Consider the following 18,132-nt stretch of genomic DNA (forward strand, 5'->3'; position numbering starts at 1 on the left):
AGGGGGTATACGACATTATAACTTTTAATGGTTTGCAGGGCACTGTAGCAGTCACAAAAAAGAACAACCGTATTATGGTTCAATTGGACATCTGTAATGGCCATCAGTTCGGCATTGAATATACTGTACATCGAGGGTAGTCTCAGGCTATATTGTCAGTTTCCGACGACAAATCCGCATCCTACTTTATTGGCCATCTTCGACCCATCAGTATAAATCTTAAGCGAGTCCCTATTTTTAGCCACTATTTCTAGGTATCTTTGTTTTAATTCGCATTTGCTGGTCGATTTTTTTGGATATTCGGATAAGGTAAAGTCAAATTTTATGTTTGGCAACAGCCATAGGGGGTATTTGGTAAAGGGGTTATTGTTTAAAAATTTTGCCATTATGTTTCTTGATGAGATGTAAGTTTGGGCTCTATAAAAGAATGGGGTTTTATGTCTTGGGTGTCTTTCATAAAAGGTTGTTAGGTGGGGTTGGGTTTTGATTATGTATAGAGGATGATGGGGGTTTGATTTAATTTTGGAGAAGAAGGAAACTGTTTGAATTTGTCTCCTCATGGAAAGACTCATTTTTCCTGTTTCCACCATCAAGCTATTGATCGGGCTGGATTTAAATGCTCCTGTGCTAAGTCTGAGAGCCCTATGATGAATGGGGTCTAGTTTTTTTTAGAGTGTTTTTGTTTCCTGATTGATAAGCAATGGCACCGTAATCAAGACGAGATCGTATTAGGGATTTATAAAATTTGAGTAAGGTGCTGCGGTCTGCTTCCCATGTTGTGTTACACAAGATCACTATTGTATCGAGCAAGTTTGTGCACTTTGTTTTTAGTTCCATTATATGGGGACCCCAGGTTAATTTTTTGTCAAATCTCATGCCTAAGAACTTAACAGTTGGTGTTGGTTGAATCATGTAGTTCTTGTATGATATTTGGGGTTCTCGATGATTCCTTTTGTTGGTAAATATCATAGCTTGTGATTTTTCAGGCGAGATCTTAAAACCTTGTTCTCCAGCCCACTTCTCGATATTATCTACTCGAAACGTTAGCAAGATAAAGGAAATATTTTTCTAAAACCTACGTCACACCAGACCGCATCTCACGATCTCCGAAAAAATAAAGTTGATAAATTTATTTGAATTCGAAGAGAAGCGGGAAAACGTTTGACACTTTGGCCCTGCTGACATGTTAAGTGGTTGGAAGTATTCATATGATAAGCCCTGTTTTCTACTGAATATGACAATGATATTTTGTTTTGACTGATTATCCTAATCTTTTGACATTTCTCTTCAAGCCCTTTTTTATTTTCAGTCTAAACATTTAGGGACTTAAAGGAATTATTTATCAACTGCTAGATTGACTGTACGAAACGTATTATTCTTGAAATTCGGCGTAATTAATTTGTTATCAAGTTTCTGTTCTGAAATTGTAAGTAAAATGAAACTCCTACACCTGAAGAACAATTTGACAAGAGTAAGTATTCAACAATGTATTGATTTGTAATGGACTATTGTCTTTTCAATTATGAATAAACAAAAAAAACAACAAAGCAATTGTTTCATTGTTATAGGCACATCCCACTGCTTCAGAATGTTTGAGATTCTTCAGGTAAAAATGACATTGTAAATATGTTTGAACAGTAAACAAAAAACAAAGAAAGAAATGTAAATGCTTGTTAGCTTTACAAATATTGAAAAATTGTCGATGGTTGTTTACCATTTTTTTTTTTTAATAGCCAATTTAAACGCTGATGAAGAAATAACATTTGTCTGATTGTATTTGGATTTACATAAACCCAAATCTGTACTTGTTTGTACATATATGTAAACATACATGTACTGAGTTGAGCCTATCGCTTCCCGCAGTCGACCGGCGGTACCAGCTTTTGTGGCTGGCCCCGAGGATCACCCACTCTGGATTTTGGCTTTTGGGGTCAGGCCTCGGTCTTATCAGTTCAGTCACCGCGGTTGCGCTCTGGGTGCTGTCAACAGCTAGATCAATTCGGCACCCAACGCATGCAGTTCCTTGATTGAAATCCATTCACACTCTCTTTCCTTCTTGAATACATTCTTTACTAAACTACTACTGCTCAAAAATGACTTGAGGATATTGCCAATTTTGTAGTATTTATTTTCCCCGGCATTTTGATTTTAGTTTTATTACAAATTTCATTAAAATTTATCAGAAATTATTATTTGGAGATTGTCACGTGCGGTCTAAACACTAAGATACTAAACACCACACATTAGAAATTGTGTTTTTCATTGAAGGATAATTTAATTAAGGGATTTTGAAAAATAACAATAAAAGGTTTTATTTTCATAATTTTGTTTATTGGACACAATAATTTTTTTAAACAGTTAATATCATGTATAATGTCCTCTGTTCGCTAAAAATCTCTGTACATCTGTTAGGCATACTGTCAATAAGGTTGTCACTAAATTCATAAGGAATTTCACTCCATAGATGTTGCAACGCTGGACTCAGTTGTGGCAGGTCACTGGCTGCGGTTGGTGGTCGAAAAGCCTTCTTTGCAACGCATCCCACGTGCTAGTTGGATTGAGGTCCGGAGACAATGGTAGAAGGGGCAGATGGGAAATTCCCAGGCTTTCTAAACACTGATGACCAACTCTGCCTCTATGAGGTCTGACATTGTCATCCAGAAATCGAAAATCCCTGGCAATGAGATCCCTGGTTTGAGAGATGTATTCCTCTAATTTCTTGGACATAACAGACTACAGTGATATTGTACCTTCAATAATATGGACTCCAGTTTGTCCTCCGGTTAAATCCCAGTACTGACCATTACATGTGGCATTCCTACATGCTCTCTATATAAAGCCAAGGAATTACAACCTTCAATTAGGTGGGGCACATCATCCAACCTTTCTCTGCATGCTGGACACATAAGTGTCTGTCAGCCTCACATGGCCTATTCTTAATCTTCTATGAGTTAGGTCCTTCAAGGGCTATCTTTCGACGGTACTCTTGATCTGAAATAGCTTCTCTACTGATCCACCATCACTGCCACTTTCTTTAAATTGTGTTCTTTATTGCATTTTTATCATCAGAGGGCAAGATCGAGATGGTTAAACATGCAGTTCCAAACCCATTCATATTCAAGTTCATTCTTAAATATGTTCTCTTGTATTCTTCTATGAGCCAGATCCTCTGAGGGCCAGCTATTGACAGCCGTCTTGATTACTGCATTTTTAGCGTCAGATCGTGGTGGTTAGTCAGAAGGTTGTGATGTCCCAGCCTTAGCCACCTCGTCAGCTCTTTCATTACCCCCCAGACCTGCGTGTCTGGGTACACAGACAACAACCACCGTTTTGCAAAGACATTCATGGTGTATCTCCAAGAGCACAACAAGATTTGTCTGTTAAAACGCCATTTTTGCACTTATTTTTGTCAATACTAAATAATAATTTATATTTCTTTCATTAGTTTCTAATAATTTTTTGTGTTTTGTTTTAGTACCAGGCCAGACGATTATCAGTATATTCAAAGGAGCAAAGTGCCTACTCTTCACTTTCAGAAGTCTCTTCCTCGACTCCCCATCCCCGAATTATCGAATTCCTGTGCGAGATACTTAAAGGCTCAGCGACCTTTATTGTTGGACAAGGAATATTCTAGAGTTGAAAAAACGGTTAAAGAATTTGAAAAGTATGACGGACCGTCCTTGCAAGCTGAACTTGTTGAAACAGATAAAAATAATCGGCACACCAGTTACATTTCTGCACCTTGGTTTGAAATGTATCTAAAAGACAGAAAACCTTTGCCAATTAACTATAATCCTTTTTTGGTATTTATTGATGGTCCAAAACCTGAGTACAATACACAACTTCTTCGTGGAACAAATTTGTTGATTTCATCTCTCAGGTATAAAATGAGTTTTATAATAAATCATATGCATAAACTATTACTTGTTCGTTAGTCGGGCTGCAGAGGCCTCAATCATTGTGTCTAATCCTGGTTTGTTTTTTTAATTAGTATTGGTTAAATTAGTACTATAGTTCTTACATTTTTTTACATTGAAATCATTAAGGGCCGGTCGGTTCATATTATATTTGTTTTACACTCTGGATTGCTATACCTAGAATATGCTAAACGATGGTTAAAACATTTGGTTTAACTTAACTGTTGCACCAGGAAAAGGGTTTAAAGAGTTAAATAATTGTCAAAAAATTAGTTTAGAAATATTTTATTTGAGGAAATAGCCTACATCGGCATATATAACCTTTTCCCAGTGTGTTACTAGGCCATAAAAGTTTGCATCCTGGGAGTTAAATAAATCCAGCTGTTGGCAAACAACCGATTGAAAATATGGGATGATTGTCCATTACTAGGAAAAAGTGAAAGTCAGATGGTGCCAGATCTGGAGAGTACAGAGCCATCACCTTTGTAATTAAGGCTGTATGAGTTTTCATATTGTCCTGATGAAAAATTACTATTCTGTTCACGAGAGCAGGTTGTTCTGGGCCAGAGCTTGAGCTCATAGCTTGAGTAGATTTCTGTGGTAATGGTCTAGCCATTTGGCAGGAGTTCGTAGGCACAATGCCTGCCGTACTCCATAAAAATAGCACTTTTTCGGTGAATATTTGGGTTTTGCGTCAAAAAGACAGGGTCAGTTGATGACATCCAACAATACAACCTCCTTGTGCTACAGTATAGGATCCATTTTTTGCTGCATGCGATAATCTTGTCAAAAAAGTCTCTAATTTTTGCCATGAAAGCAAAGAAAGGCAAATGTTTAGACGCTGAAGCTTGTTACCGTTGATAAATTTATGAGGAACCCATTTGTTTTTCATTGATTATGTTGAACAATCTCTCAAACACTCATGAGAGAGTCTTTGACAAAGATGTGCTGATGACGAAGACGAGCAATACAGACATCCTTTACAATATGAGAAACAGAACTCTTGCTTAAACCAAAAAAATCTGCCAAGATCGATCCAGTGCATAAAAACGGAATGTCAAAAGGAGCTTCCTTCTTCATTTGTTTTATGGAATTATCACGTGTAATTAATTATCCTTGAATCAGTGTAAAGTAGATTGGACGTGTTTCCTTTGGGAGTTAGAATCAAAACGCAAAATCAGCATTGTCCCACCCTGAAAAATGGTATATCCTCTATCTCATTGTGTAAGGGCGATGAGATCAAAAGTATCTTTTTTGATAAGTTGGGTCTTACTCACAATTTATTGTTTTTTATGATCTGGATTTCAAGCTTAACGCTCATCATCAAATTGAAGGATTTACAACCAAGTCTCTTGACATGAATTGTAAGAGTGACCAAAAGTATTCCCACGTTAACCCTAGTTTATATGTATTGGAGGTCTTAAGTCTAGAATAAATTTAAACCTTGGTTAATCTTATCTGTAGTAGCATAAACTGTTTAACTGGTTAACCCACAGATAATCACAGAACATAAATCGGCCCATAAATTTGACCCTCTCATCCGTAACATCTGAAAATTATTTATTAACCCTTTATAACAAAATAAATATTTGGCTCAATTTTTATTTTCTATCAGTTAGCAAAATGGTATACTAGGTGTGTGTTTTTTTCATATATAAAACCTTTAATTTTATCACTTTATGTTTCAGGTTCATGAAATCTCTTAGAAGTAACCTCTTAGAACCTGAAGTGTATCACATGAACCCTAAGAAATCAGATACAAGTTTCTTTCGAACCGTAACAGGCATGTTGCCATCTTCTGTTAGTTGGTATGGTGCTTATTTATTTAAGGTATGTTTATCATTCTGTTAGTGGGGGTAAAAATATATCGGGTCATAAAATAAGTCCATAACGGCTTTTAATAGTAAACTCACTGAAAAGTTCAGTTTATACAAAATTTAATTAATATATGAACCAGTTTGTTCCAATACCTTGCCATCTTCCTTGTAATTTTGTATGTTCAGTGCGGCCTGGTATTTCAATTCTCCCCTCCTGTAAGGCAAAAATTTTTATTCATAGAAATATCATCTGTCGAGCGGGTTGGACCAGTATGGCGTTCATGCAGGTCAAAGTAATGTGTTATGTTTTTTTAGTAATGAACTCGATGTGCTTTCTGCAATGCTCAAGTTAAGTAAGGCCTTTTCAATTAATAGAGTTTTGCAGAGCCTGGAATAAGTGAAAATCTGCGCAGGCTGAAGTCCTGAATGTCAGGCCAATGCAATGGGTGGAGAAGCACATCCCCGCCAAGCTCCAGCTTAAGTGCGCCTAGTGATTAACCAATACTAGTTGTTTTTGTTCATTTGCTGACTTAACTGCTCCAATTGTGTGCAATATACACTATAATAAACAGTTTAGTTTGGCTGAAAATGGTAATAAAGTACCCCCTTCTGATCCCACCAAACATACCTCTTTGTGATCTGGTTTTTGGAGTTGTGGAAATATTCCATGTTGATAGGGTTAGTGAATTGGCACAGCTGTGGAAAGCTTCCACAGTTCCTGGCGCTTAGACAACAAGGGAATAGACCTGACCTTTGGATGCCTGGTTAAAACGGTGGTAGGGTCTCAACTGTCTTGGATGATAGGTGTTGCTGAAGGTTCACCCTGTACCCAAAGACAATCCAGGATGTTTGTCTGAGAAAAGATTTTGGTTCTAATTTGGCAGGATTGTTTAAAAGCCTTTAATTCAAATAAAAATAGCTTATCACATCCTATGCTAATTGAACACTGGTTTGAACATCATTTAGTGAGTATGCTGTAGTGTCATCATCATTTATAGCAACATTGACGGATTTAAGTGACCCTTAGGTTGTACCAGAAAGTAATTTTTTTGTAGTTCTGAAGATGTGCCTATGTTTGGTACATTTCTAAAATATTTTTTTCTCTAACTTTATATTTTTCTTTTTCTCCCTCCCAGGAAACACTTCATATAAGTGCTTAGGTAGACCCATTTTCTTCAGTTTATATGTTAAACCATCATACAAAATTCTTTTAAAGAGCCAATTATGTAGCCACTGTATGTCTTTTCTCAATATCTTGCATATTTGGTGACAGGTTGAATGATATGTAGTGAAGCCAATCTGATGCAATGGGATTTCTTGTACGGTTTACCTTGGGTGGGAAGGATAACAATATTCATGACCTCTGCCTCGCATGTTTTGAAGCAGAACACATCACCGAGTTATATTATATACTCTCAATCAGCATCTTAGCTTTTCTGCATAGCTGCTTGATATCAATTAGTATGTTTTGTCATATCCTGGGAAGTTTTTTAGCTATCTGCTGAATCTTCTAGATATTTTTGATAGTTTCCTTTTGTTGCTGACTTTGCAAATATTAGTTTTCATTTTTAGGTGTGGGTTTTTTGTTTGTTTTTGGCAGTCTTTTATGCCATAATTTCTGTGTGTACTTACTTGAACACTGGCAAGGTAGCTTCTTTTATTGCAAGTTCAATATATCTTACCTTTAATATAGCTTTTCTATATATCTTACCTTTAATAAACATTAATTTTGTCAATTGTTAAATAGTTTTGTATAATTTAAATTAATCTGTTAAATTTAATCAATTCAGAAAAAATTAAAATAAAGATGTAATCTTAGGCCTTTCCGTTGGATATGGTTCAGTATGAAAATTTATTCAATACTTCAAGAATTCCAGAAGCAGGAATGGATAGATTGTACCATGACGCAGATACAAAATATATAATTGTGATGAAAGGGGGCCATTTCTTTAAGATGAATGTTTTGGACGAATCAGGTAATGTATATCTTGTCAGTTGTCTGATATTTATATTGTTTTAAAATCTGCTGGGTTTGTTCAGTGGCTTTTTACCATTTAATTTAGACTAAATTTCTCAAGTGTGTTGAATAAATAAAACATTTGCAGCTTATACTAAGCTCTTCCCGTTTTCCCAGCATCACCTGATGAGTTTTCTCACTTTGTGATAGTCTTGCAATCTTCCAGTCCACATAGCCTTAGTTAGCCTTCCTAGTCGACCTCAATTTGACCCTAATAGTTCCTTCTTCTAAGACATCTCACCTGATGCTTTAGTAGCTATTTTATTTTCCTGATAGTAACTTAAATTAAATCTTTGCCGGCTTTTGCATCCTTTGATGCAGGTCACCCACCCCATCACTCCACACTAGGTCCATTTTGGGTAATGTACATCTTAGCCAGGATCCGTCGCAGGTATTTTCTTCAATAGCTGGATTCATTAGAAGAGTGGGTAAAAAGTCTATCTGTCCATATGAGACAGGCTATGGAGAGTGAGGATATCAGTGCCATTAGGGAAAGCATTCTCAGGAGCAGATTGACGTCAGGTAAGCATCCTCTTGCCCCCCTCCCAAGTACAACACCCATTGCTTTAAAGAAATTTTTACATTGTAGCTCTATGAGGGCAATGCAATATATTCAATCAATACCCCATATTTTTGTGCTTTGAGGTCTGCTACCTGACCCAATGCCACTGTGAGGTCTAAGATGTCTACTCCATCTTTACTGTATCTGGCCGGAGACATGTCCTATCCGGTAAACATTTCAACAATGACCTGGTATCCCAAGTCATGGAGACCAGTGATTAGGACCTGGTGGCACTTAGAAAAGGCATGAGAGATCGTCTCTCTGCCTCCCTCACATCTCCTACATTTGGCTTGCTTGTGTTACATATGTCTACCTACTTAGAAAACTCAAATCTCCTTGCTCCCCTTCCATCTGGCTTCCTTTCTGACTTTTCCACACAATCCAGCTATTCTAAAAATCTCCACAGACATGCAAACTTCTTTTGACCAATGTAAAATCATCATTCTTGTCGATTCGCTTCTCCTTATTAAACTTAAGACCTTTTCTTTTACTGTGTTCTTTGTCCCACCGTTTCTATTAGTATCTCCCAAATAAACCCCCTTTCTCGCCTATCCATCCCTTCCTCAAGATTCAAGCAACTCTTCATTTCCCATGTTTGCTGTTACATTAATGACCTATATTATTAAAATATTGATCCCAACACTTTTATACAGTTGAATATAGTTTACCTTTCCTCTTGGAGTATGAGCTGCAATTGTTGATTAAGGAAGACTTAAATTCAATTATCTTCTAGTCCATTGAAAATGTGCTTAACTTAAACATTGAAAAGTCCCAGGCTATTGTGTTTGGATCCAGTGCCTGCCCAATCAACATTATCCCTATTTTCTTCTGACCCACCATCTAGAACCTTGGGATTGTCATTGATCAGAATGTGCCCTAGAAGCCCCGATATGTCCCAGATTTCCTGGCACTACTTTTCTACCTTCTTTTCTAGCCACCTTCTCCATTTTAGTACATATGAACTCCTAGTTTCCTCCTTAGTTCACCCCACTTTGATTACGGATGTGTTGTGTCCGGGGACTCACTGGGTAGCTTGAAGATAAGCTTAAACATCTAATGAATTGTTTTGTACAGCTCTTCAGCTCCCCAAGGAAGTTCCACATGACTGTACACACTGTAATGAACATAAGAGAACTTAATATAAATTTTCTTTTTGACCAATTATAATTAATATGACTTATGATGATGATGAATGATTAGTTGGTCATTGTAATAGTTGGCATATCGAAATATCTAACATATAAAATAGAGGATTTTTTTAATCAATTGTATTTATTTATTCTGTTTTAGGCGATATTTTAGATCCTCAAACAATTTTCACTTGTTTGAAATATATTTTAAATAAAGATTTAAGCCCAGCCGAACATCCTGTCGGCATACTTACTACAGAAAACCGGGATAAGTGGGCAGATGAGAGAAGACACTTAAAAAACATTGGTAATGCCGATTTACTCAGGACAATTGATGGTGCTATTTTTAACTTGATTTTTGAAGATGATGAGCCCACTACTGAATACGCCAAACTAATACAAAAGTACTTGCATTCAGATGGAGTTAACCGGTAAATAAAACAAAATTTGTGGGTAAGTTGTGAGCTGAAAGTAATAATAAATATTTTTAGGTGGTTTGACAAATCGTTTTCAATGATTGTCTGTAAAAATGGCATTGCTGGGTTGAACTTTGAACATTCATGGGGAGATGGAGTTGCCATTCTTCGGTATTTTCAAGATATATACAAAGACTCAACGGAAAAACCTAGAGTCCATCCTGATGCTCAGTGCAATAACGTTTCTCCAGAAACGTTAGTTTCTCAATTAGGTATGTCTTTGTTATGCATATATAAGCGGTTTTATTCAATTTAGTACTTTTTTCCAGTGTTCAAACTTGATGATAAATCAAAAAAAGCTATTTCTGATGCTAAAAAAAAATATAACCAAGTTACTTCCTCGTTGGGAATTCAGCTACACGAGTGCTTACATTTTGGAAGGAATCTCTGCAAAGTACATAAAATCAGCCCTGATTTAGTAATGCAACTTGCATTTCAAGTATGATGGATTTATTTCTAATCACAAATATTTTGGGTTGCAAAAAACTTTGAGCATGCTTAGGACACATGGCGATCCTAGAACCTCTCCTATCCATTCCTTGTATCATTCACACTTTAGTAATTATCAAGATGGTGATGGGAATGAAAATATAAAAAAAAAGATATTTAAATAATATGAAGATGTTGAAAAATTGGGTAAGCTTAACTTTATTTAATTAGCTATATTTTTCCCAAAATTTAACATGTTTGTACACTGTTTTGTTAAAATTCAAGATCTGCAAAATTGTAAATTTGATCAAAATTGGTGTCCGAGTGGATCGAAGTCACGATAGCTCAAGTGGTAGAGCAGCGGCGTATTTAGTCAAAGGTCATGGGTTCGAATCCTGCTCGTGACAATGACTTTTTTATCTCAACTAAAAACCTTAATTAATTGAATGATATTAATTGGTCAAGCACACCATGAAAAATAGTGAATTTAATTATTAACAATATTGGTCCAAAAAAATATAATTCGTTTTGGATTAAGAAGATAGATTAAATCTCCTTTCCAATTATCACACTTTTCATCTCATAAATAGCATACAATTTCTCATTTTTTATAACACAGATTTATTTATTTTTATATTAACAGTGTATAATTTAATTTGTATCGCTTAAATAGTGAAAACATTATTTGCTGTCGTTAACCTTCAAGCGATCGCACCTCCTGTTACAACCCAAGCTGTCGCACAGGGTATAAAGTTACCCCAGCCCATTAAACAATTTTTTTTTCTGTGCATTTATTTTTAATAAAATGGAAAGGAAATTAGCGGTACACATAAACAAACGTTTTTGTTTACTACTAACAATAATTTTATCACAAAATTAGGAAAAAATCAATTTTTACTCTTTCGGAAAAAAGAAATTAACAATTAACAATGTGTCAAAAAATATTTTTATGACAAAACAAACATTAAGCAATTATTTTTTTGGTTGTATACTATGTTAAAATTTTCAACGAGAGTGACCAAGCATATGAACTCAAGAGGTGAATAGAGAAGGCATCATCAATGGTCACAATGGATGTCATTGAAATGCAACTCATCGCTGTAAGATTAAGGTCCAGGTTTCGAATCCAGCGGCCATGAAACACCCCACATAGGTGCTTAGAAATGAGCTAATTTTTAAAAACACCATCACCTTGAGGGTTCATATAATCTTGTAATTGAAATAATAATCTAAAAAAAAGGTTATGTTCTTACATATATTGAAACATTGTTAGTGAAGAAGGTTTTGGTGTCGCACAATAATATCTCAGATCTCCACTAATGTGTCCTTTTCTCTTCTCTCTTGACGCTAATTAAAACAGTTGAGCCTAGTCTCAGGTGAAGAAGAAACTTAGTAGTTCATGGCACCACTCAAAATCTCCATCCCTGTAGTCCGAACTCCACGATTCGGAAATAATTACACAACCATTTTTGTGAGGTCCCATGAAAAATTATGTATTCACAAACCTGAAGAATATTTATTGAATTTTTCCCATGTCAATAACCTTCTTCCTGTAGGAGAAAATAAATATTAATAGTAAATTGAGCAACACTGATAAAATAATAAGTACTATAAAAACACCAGAAGACATGCATAATTGAAAGGAAAAAGTATTAAAATAAACTTTTATACCCCAAGGATGGTTTCCCTTTTTTTTTGCTCACTAACACCAGGCATCTTGTCACCCCCGTCCATTACCTTTTTCATAATTTATTTTTAGATTATGGGGTTTTTAGACTTTGGGGTTTAGTTACAGTTGGTGTACAAAACTACCAGTGCGACCATCCAAAGGTTAAATAGTATATGAAAATATTTAAAAACAGAATACACAAATATAACTACTAAAAAAGAATCATTAGAACAAATACTTAATAAAAAGTGATTCTGCATTAGTTAATAATTTAAATTTAATAACAATTTCAATGAACACATTCCTCAGTTTAAAGATTTTGGAATTACCCACCTAGTGCAACTAAACTGTTAAGAAAAAAATGTTTGTTTTTCAATGTAAAAATAATGATGATACAAGTGTTTTAAGACGTTTATCTCTCTGTACCAAAACAAATTTTATTGTGGGAATAGAAAACACTGATATTTATTAAGTACCAAGCAAACATCTTACCCAATTAAAAAACTATTACTAGTCTATACCCATTAACATAAACAAACAACAGTACCAATAATGATGAACATTTTTTTAAAATCATTTTTTAGATCGCCCATTACAAGTTATCAGGAAGGCTTGTTTCTACATATGAATCTTGCAGCACTGCAGCTTTTAAGCATGGTCGGACAGAAACAATGAGGCCTTGCACTGTTGAGACTGCAGTAAGTAGTAATATATATTTGAAAAGATCTTTTTTCATTTCTAGTTGAGTATGTTATAACTAGAGCCTGGATTTAATGCACTAAAAACCCCTCAAATAGGCCATATAATTTGCATTAAAAGTATTAAATATTTAATATAAGACATCACCCAACCAATAATTACCTTTTTTTAACCTAGTTATATTTTTTGGTTTTGCATGATACAATTGACAAAATTTTTTAGTATGCCAAAACAATGTTCAATGATGTACTGATTTTGACTTAGATTTAATTTATAATTTACTTCCCTCCTAGTTAAATATCCTATGTCTTTAAATGGGGTTAATAATTTTTTTAATATTGGGTAGGCACTATCTCCAAGTAAAAAATATGAGCCACATAAATTTTTCAAAATATCTGCTATCAAGGACGGAGACGGGGTAGCTCACAAAAATGAATAATTTTATATTTGTAGTTACAGACTGCCTGATTCTGTAAAAAATGAGAAATCTATAGATTTATTAAAATTATTTATGTTTTGTAGAAATATTAAATAGCTGTATTGAATAATACCCTTTTCTGTCAGAATTGGTCTCAGGCTCTTCAATTTTAAGGTAACATCTCTTCCCCCAATTACATTTGAAAAGCTCTTTAACTGAAAATTGGCCACTGATACTTCTTTTCCCCTCGTTTGGCTATTTTACAATGTCTGGTGACTGTCAAAAGAACTGTCAGTGTCAGAGATTACAAAAAAACAAAACAAAAAAACATTCCAATAGAGTTAAGAATCTCCGTGATCAGTCAGCGTTTGGACATATTCAGTCATAAATCACGGTTTAATTGCCAACTGGTTTGTGATTGTGTGTTAGAACAAATCTGTAATTTCTGTTATACTATAATTCCTGCATCGCCGGATTTTTCTAATTTCTGTTTTGCGATGAAAGGGAAAATCCGGCCTGCCATTTTAGAAGAAATTCCCACTTCGGGTATTTTTTTAAAGGTTTACTAGCTAGAAAATTTGAAATTATTCATTACTATATATACAAATATATATCTGTCACAAACTGACTGACAAAAGACAACCCACAGACCAAACCGCTGGAAATAAAGGGCTGAAATTCGACAGTGCATTCCTATAATTGCATGGATAGCCTTTGGGAAAGGATTTCTTGAAATTCCATCCCTAAGGGGATTGTATGGACGAATTTTTACCATGTACAGACCGAAGTGAACCGAAGAATAGAAGAATTTGAGAATCGAGATATTATATTAGAAAACCACAATAGCATTCTGCATCGCATTAGAAAGGTACATTAAAACGAGTCTCGCAAGTCATGGGTAAAAGCTAGTATACTATAAAACCATGCTGTTTCTTCCAAGAATCTGAACAGGGGATATTTGCTGCCATGCTCAAGCATGATTTTCATATTGGGTGGCATTCGTACACGCTAACTATATGGAGCCAAGGAATTGCACCCTTTAATTAGGTCGACACACTGGGCAATCTTTCTCTGCATGCTGGCTTTGGCCCAAAAGCAAGTGTCCATATGTCAACCTTGCATGGCATATTCTTAATCGAGTGAGAATGACTCTTCTTCTACGAATCAGGCCCTCCAAGGGCCACTTATCAACAGAGCTCTTGTTACTCAATTTAAGAAAATTCTATTTTGTTAGTTTAACATTTTTGTTACTGGAAAGTGAAATCTGAATAAAATTTCAGTCTCTTGTTTTTTTTTCTTTTCTTTTTATATGCTTAGTTGCCTAATTTTTTTTAAATTAATAAAAAATGTTTCAAATTTGCATATGCTTCAAATATGCAAAAAATATCTAGAATTAAAGTTGAACCGTTGTACGACAGAGGAAAGATTCAGATAAATATCTGATCACCATGGTCGTAACTGCAAAAAGAATATGCAACTGCATACAAATTTGGGCTCTAGTTGTAAGTCTGATATAAATGTCTAATAATTTTTTTTCTGATAAAAATTAATCAGGTTCATTATTTTTTATATTTTATACCATTTTAATGACATCCCATATTTTTGTTTTGCCAGTTTGTGCTAAATTACGATTGTTACTGTTTATTTTTTTGCATTATATTTTTTTTTTTTTTTTTTTTTTTTTAATGCCTGTGGAATTTTATCTTATAATTTTGTTGTTTATTATGTTATTTTATTTTACAGTTTTTATACTTTTTTAATCAAAATTTTATGTTAGTGTCATAATTTAAAATATGATAATTATCGACATTTTTTAGAAATATTTTTACTGTTGGAAATTTTTAATTTACTTTTTGTAAATGATGGTTCTACTCACAAACTTGGTTTCTACATACCCACCCCACCTTTATCTTTTCTACTTTTACTTTATTATATTATTACTTTTCTTTTTTTAGGCAGTATGCAAAGCATTCGAATCCTCTGTAAAACCTGGAAAACTAGAGTTATTAGAAATGGTTAAACAATGTTCTAAAGTGCATGGGAACTTAATTAAAGAAGCTGCAATGGGTAATTAGTTGTCTATCTTAGTATTTTGGTTGTCGTAGTTTAACATTGACGAACATGCATGGATGTCCCATATATACATTTGTTCTAATAATTTTCATAAAGATGAACCCTTCTATTAAGCAAAATACTTTAAACGGATTTGGAGTTTCGGAAGTACAACCCCTTTTGGAAGTTCGAATGTACAACTTTTCTGTGTAACAATGTGAATGTAGTGAATGTATAAATTTACTAACAAGCTTCAATAATGAAGAAATTGAATAATGAGAAATGAACATCCCTTTGGGTCTCATCAGCTTTAAGGCAATTCGTCACTTTTTCAACTGCACTAGGTGTGTGGCCTTATCAGTTGTTTGTTTATAACTAGGTGGGAAGCAATGCACTTCTACTTACTAAAGAATTGTACTTTTATTGTAAGTTCACATGTAGGAAAACGACCTGATCCCTATGGTTCAAGGCAAGATTCTTCCCCACTTGCCCTTAAGCTTGAAGGGGCTGAAACAAGTTTTGCCCGAAACCTGCTATTGGCCATTCTATCACCCCCAGAGTGAAGTGGCCCGCTAGCCTAGGGACAATGGGCTGGCACCAGTTTTCGATTTAAGAGGAATGCTAACCACCCGTACAGGAGCCATTCGGTAAGCTTACCTAATCAGCTTGTAAGTTGCTTGCTCCCATAGTTCAACTGATCACGCTCCATCCCCCTTTTTATCAGGCAGGATCTGGTTTTCTGATCTCCATGGAAGACTGATCACATGCCTGCCGGGCTGTCTACAAAGCGGTTTCTTTTGCTCATATACACCCAGCTTGTGCTTTAGAGTATGCCACTCACTAGCCATTATTTTGTGCCTGGACATCCTCATCCTTACATTCAAGGATTAAGGAGTAATGAAGGACGCAAATAAAGACAAGGCTTTCCACTCTTTGGTCACAGTGTTTTCTGTGGGACCGAATCTTTCCAGGTGGCTAAAAAATGTTCCTGCGAATATGAAGCTCACATTTTTAGGTTGTGCCCCATACACCGGGTCACTTCTGTTTACCCTCAGTTTCATCATCATCAACATGTACAGGAGGTTATGGGAAATTTTTCACTTCAAGGTTCTCCTTCACATGACATATTCTGACGGTTTGTGAGCTCATCCCTGCAGGTTGTGTCCATCTGCCCTGCTGGTCTGTATTTGCTACTTCTTCATAGAATAAACATGTATTCTTTCTTCTCAGTCCCTCCCTCGCCTTGATGGACTTTAATAGTGGCTGCCTCAATGTAGGCAGGAGGAGGTTATGTGTACTTCACTTCACCATTCTTAACCCGCTGTTCATGATGCACCATAGTGGGATGTAATAAGCAGTTGTAGCATTCTCATATGCAGGGACTCTTACTACATTCTCCGATCTGCCAATGCCTGTGAGAGGGCTACAGAGATAAAATGCACTTGGTGTCAGTTGGTGTTCCACCTGAGAAATGAACAGCTGAATAAAAAGTCTCTTGTTATTACTATTTATGGGACTGTGGAAGACAAGTGGTTGGGCGTTTTGGCTCATAACCCACACAGTCGTGGTTTTGATCCCCACAATTTTATTTTATTTTTATTTGTATTGTGTACATACATTAGACAAGATAAAATATATAACTATTTTAAATTAAGAGTTAAAAACTTAAAATTACCTAAATACATACGATTTATGATTTGAGATTCTTATTCTTCATATAATTTGTAACAATTAATAATTTTTGCAGGTCAAGGTTTCGATCGTCACTTTTTCGCATTACATTTGATCGCCCAAAAAAGAAAAAAGGTTCCTGATATGTTTGCAGACCCGCTGTTCTCTGCTTTAAATCATTATGTCCTTTCGACATCAACCCTTAGCTCAGATGTTGTTATGTTGGGAGCCTTTGGACCTGTCGTACAAGATGGATATGGAATCGGGTAATACTATCAACATCTTCATATATAATATATAATTTTTTTTTGCTTTCATTTGTAGTTATTCTATATGGAATGAACGATTGGGATGTATAGTGTCAAATTATAAAGAAAATACAGATGGCCCTGGATTAATACGATGCATTGAACAAAGCCTATCAGAAATTCACAATATATTGAAATAAGGTATGTGGTACAGTACTATTGGACAAAATTCATAACCATTTCTAATAATTAATCAAGTCTTTATTGGTTAAAAAAAATCCTCTCTTTCATTATATAATTCTTTTATTGTATATAATTTCTAATTGTATTTCTGTAAATAGAAAATAAAGATATATTATTATTGAGATGTGATGATTAAATTACCGACACAAACTGCTTTAGATTATTCCACTTATTTGTATAAATTATGGAAATTTTTATGTTTTAGATTGACACGGAGGAAATTACTCGTTGGCCTGTTATGGATAATAACGAATGTCCAATCGACTATTCTTCATTAAATAAAGTTCATATAGTTTTCATTTTTTTAATGCATAATTAAATAAATATATTTTTCTAGATGTTCAGCATTATTAATTTCCTTTTCGATGAATGGAAAAGTTTTAATAATTCAAACGATTTCGTTTATCATGTGATTCATGATTAATAGCAACAAGGTAAAGTGGCTAATCCTAAAATTTGAATTGTGAAACCCAAATCACAGCAATAATTAAACCGAAATTCAATTTTTTTTCTCAATTGTTTCTTATTATTTAGCCCAGTACTAATTAAATAAGAAAAAAATTAATTGTTCATTTAAAAATGCAAAGTAATTAATTTAATTCACTTTTGAATATTGGCAGTGGCTTTTTCCCCTCTAAAATAATAATGATAGTGGGTGTCAGTGGTCGCAACGGTTGAGGCTGTAAGGTAATGGTCCCGTGTTCGAATACAGTGACCCTGCATTCTTTTGCTCTTGTTTTTATTCAAAACAACAGCACCAATACAAAAAGAAAAAAAAAGAAAA

General features: G+C 34.8%; 1 protein-coding gene across 2 annotated transcripts; it reads left to right on the forward strand.

Moving 5' to 3' along the window:
* Positions 1 to 1,142: 1,142 nt before the first annotated feature.
* Positions 1,143 to 17,686, forward strand: LOC106670487 (carnitine O-palmitoyltransferase 2, mitochondrial). 2 transcript variants are annotated; one of them, XM_014400902.2, is made up of 13 exons: positions 1,143 to 1,471; positions 1,569 to 1,606; positions 3,476 to 3,880; positions 5,606 to 5,747; positions 7,554 to 7,710; positions 9,604 to 9,874; positions 9,935 to 10,131; positions 10,189 to 10,358; positions 12,602 to 12,715; positions 15,090 to 15,201; positions 16,934 to 17,123; positions 17,182 to 17,306; positions 17,554 to 17,686. In XM_014400902.2, exons 1-12 carry the CDS (start codon positions 1,436 to 1,438, stop codon positions 17,303 to 17,305), a joined length of 1,956 nt encoding a protein of 651 aa, XP_014256388.1. In that variant the 5' UTR covers positions 1,143 to 1,435; the 3' UTR covers position 17,306; positions 17,554 to 17,686. The 2 variants fall into 2 exon arrangements, with proteins under 2 accessions (XP_014256388.1, XP_014256389.1); XM_014400903.2 differs by lacking the exon at positions 1,569 to 1,606 and having other exon boundaries at positions 1,183 to 1,471.
* The last annotated feature ends 446 nt before the right edge of the window (positions 17,687 to 18,132 follow it).

Source organism: Cimex lectularius, unplaced genomic scaffold, assembly GCF_000648675.2.
Source record: "Cimex lectularius strain Harlan isolate CLEC.00 unplaced genomic scaffold, Clec_2.1 scaffold31, whole genome shotgun sequence".
Lineage (NCBI taxonomy): Eukaryota > Metazoa > Arthropoda > Insecta > Hemiptera > Cimicidae > Cimex > Cimex lectularius.

Bases quoted from the DNA above. Each gene is read 5' to 3' on its own strand.
- LOC106670487 (XM_014400902.2), top strand. From the start codon at position 1,436: ATGAAACTCCTACACCTGAAGAACAATTTGACAAGA. The intron at 1,607-3,475 runs GTAAAAATGACA...GTTTTGTTTTAG, and splicing joins GAATGTTTGAGATTCTTCAG to TACCAGGCCAGACGATTATC. The intron at 10,132-10,188 runs GTATGTCTTTGT...ACTTTTTTCCAG, and splicing joins AACGTTAGTTTCTCAATTAG to TGTTCAAACTTGATGATAAA.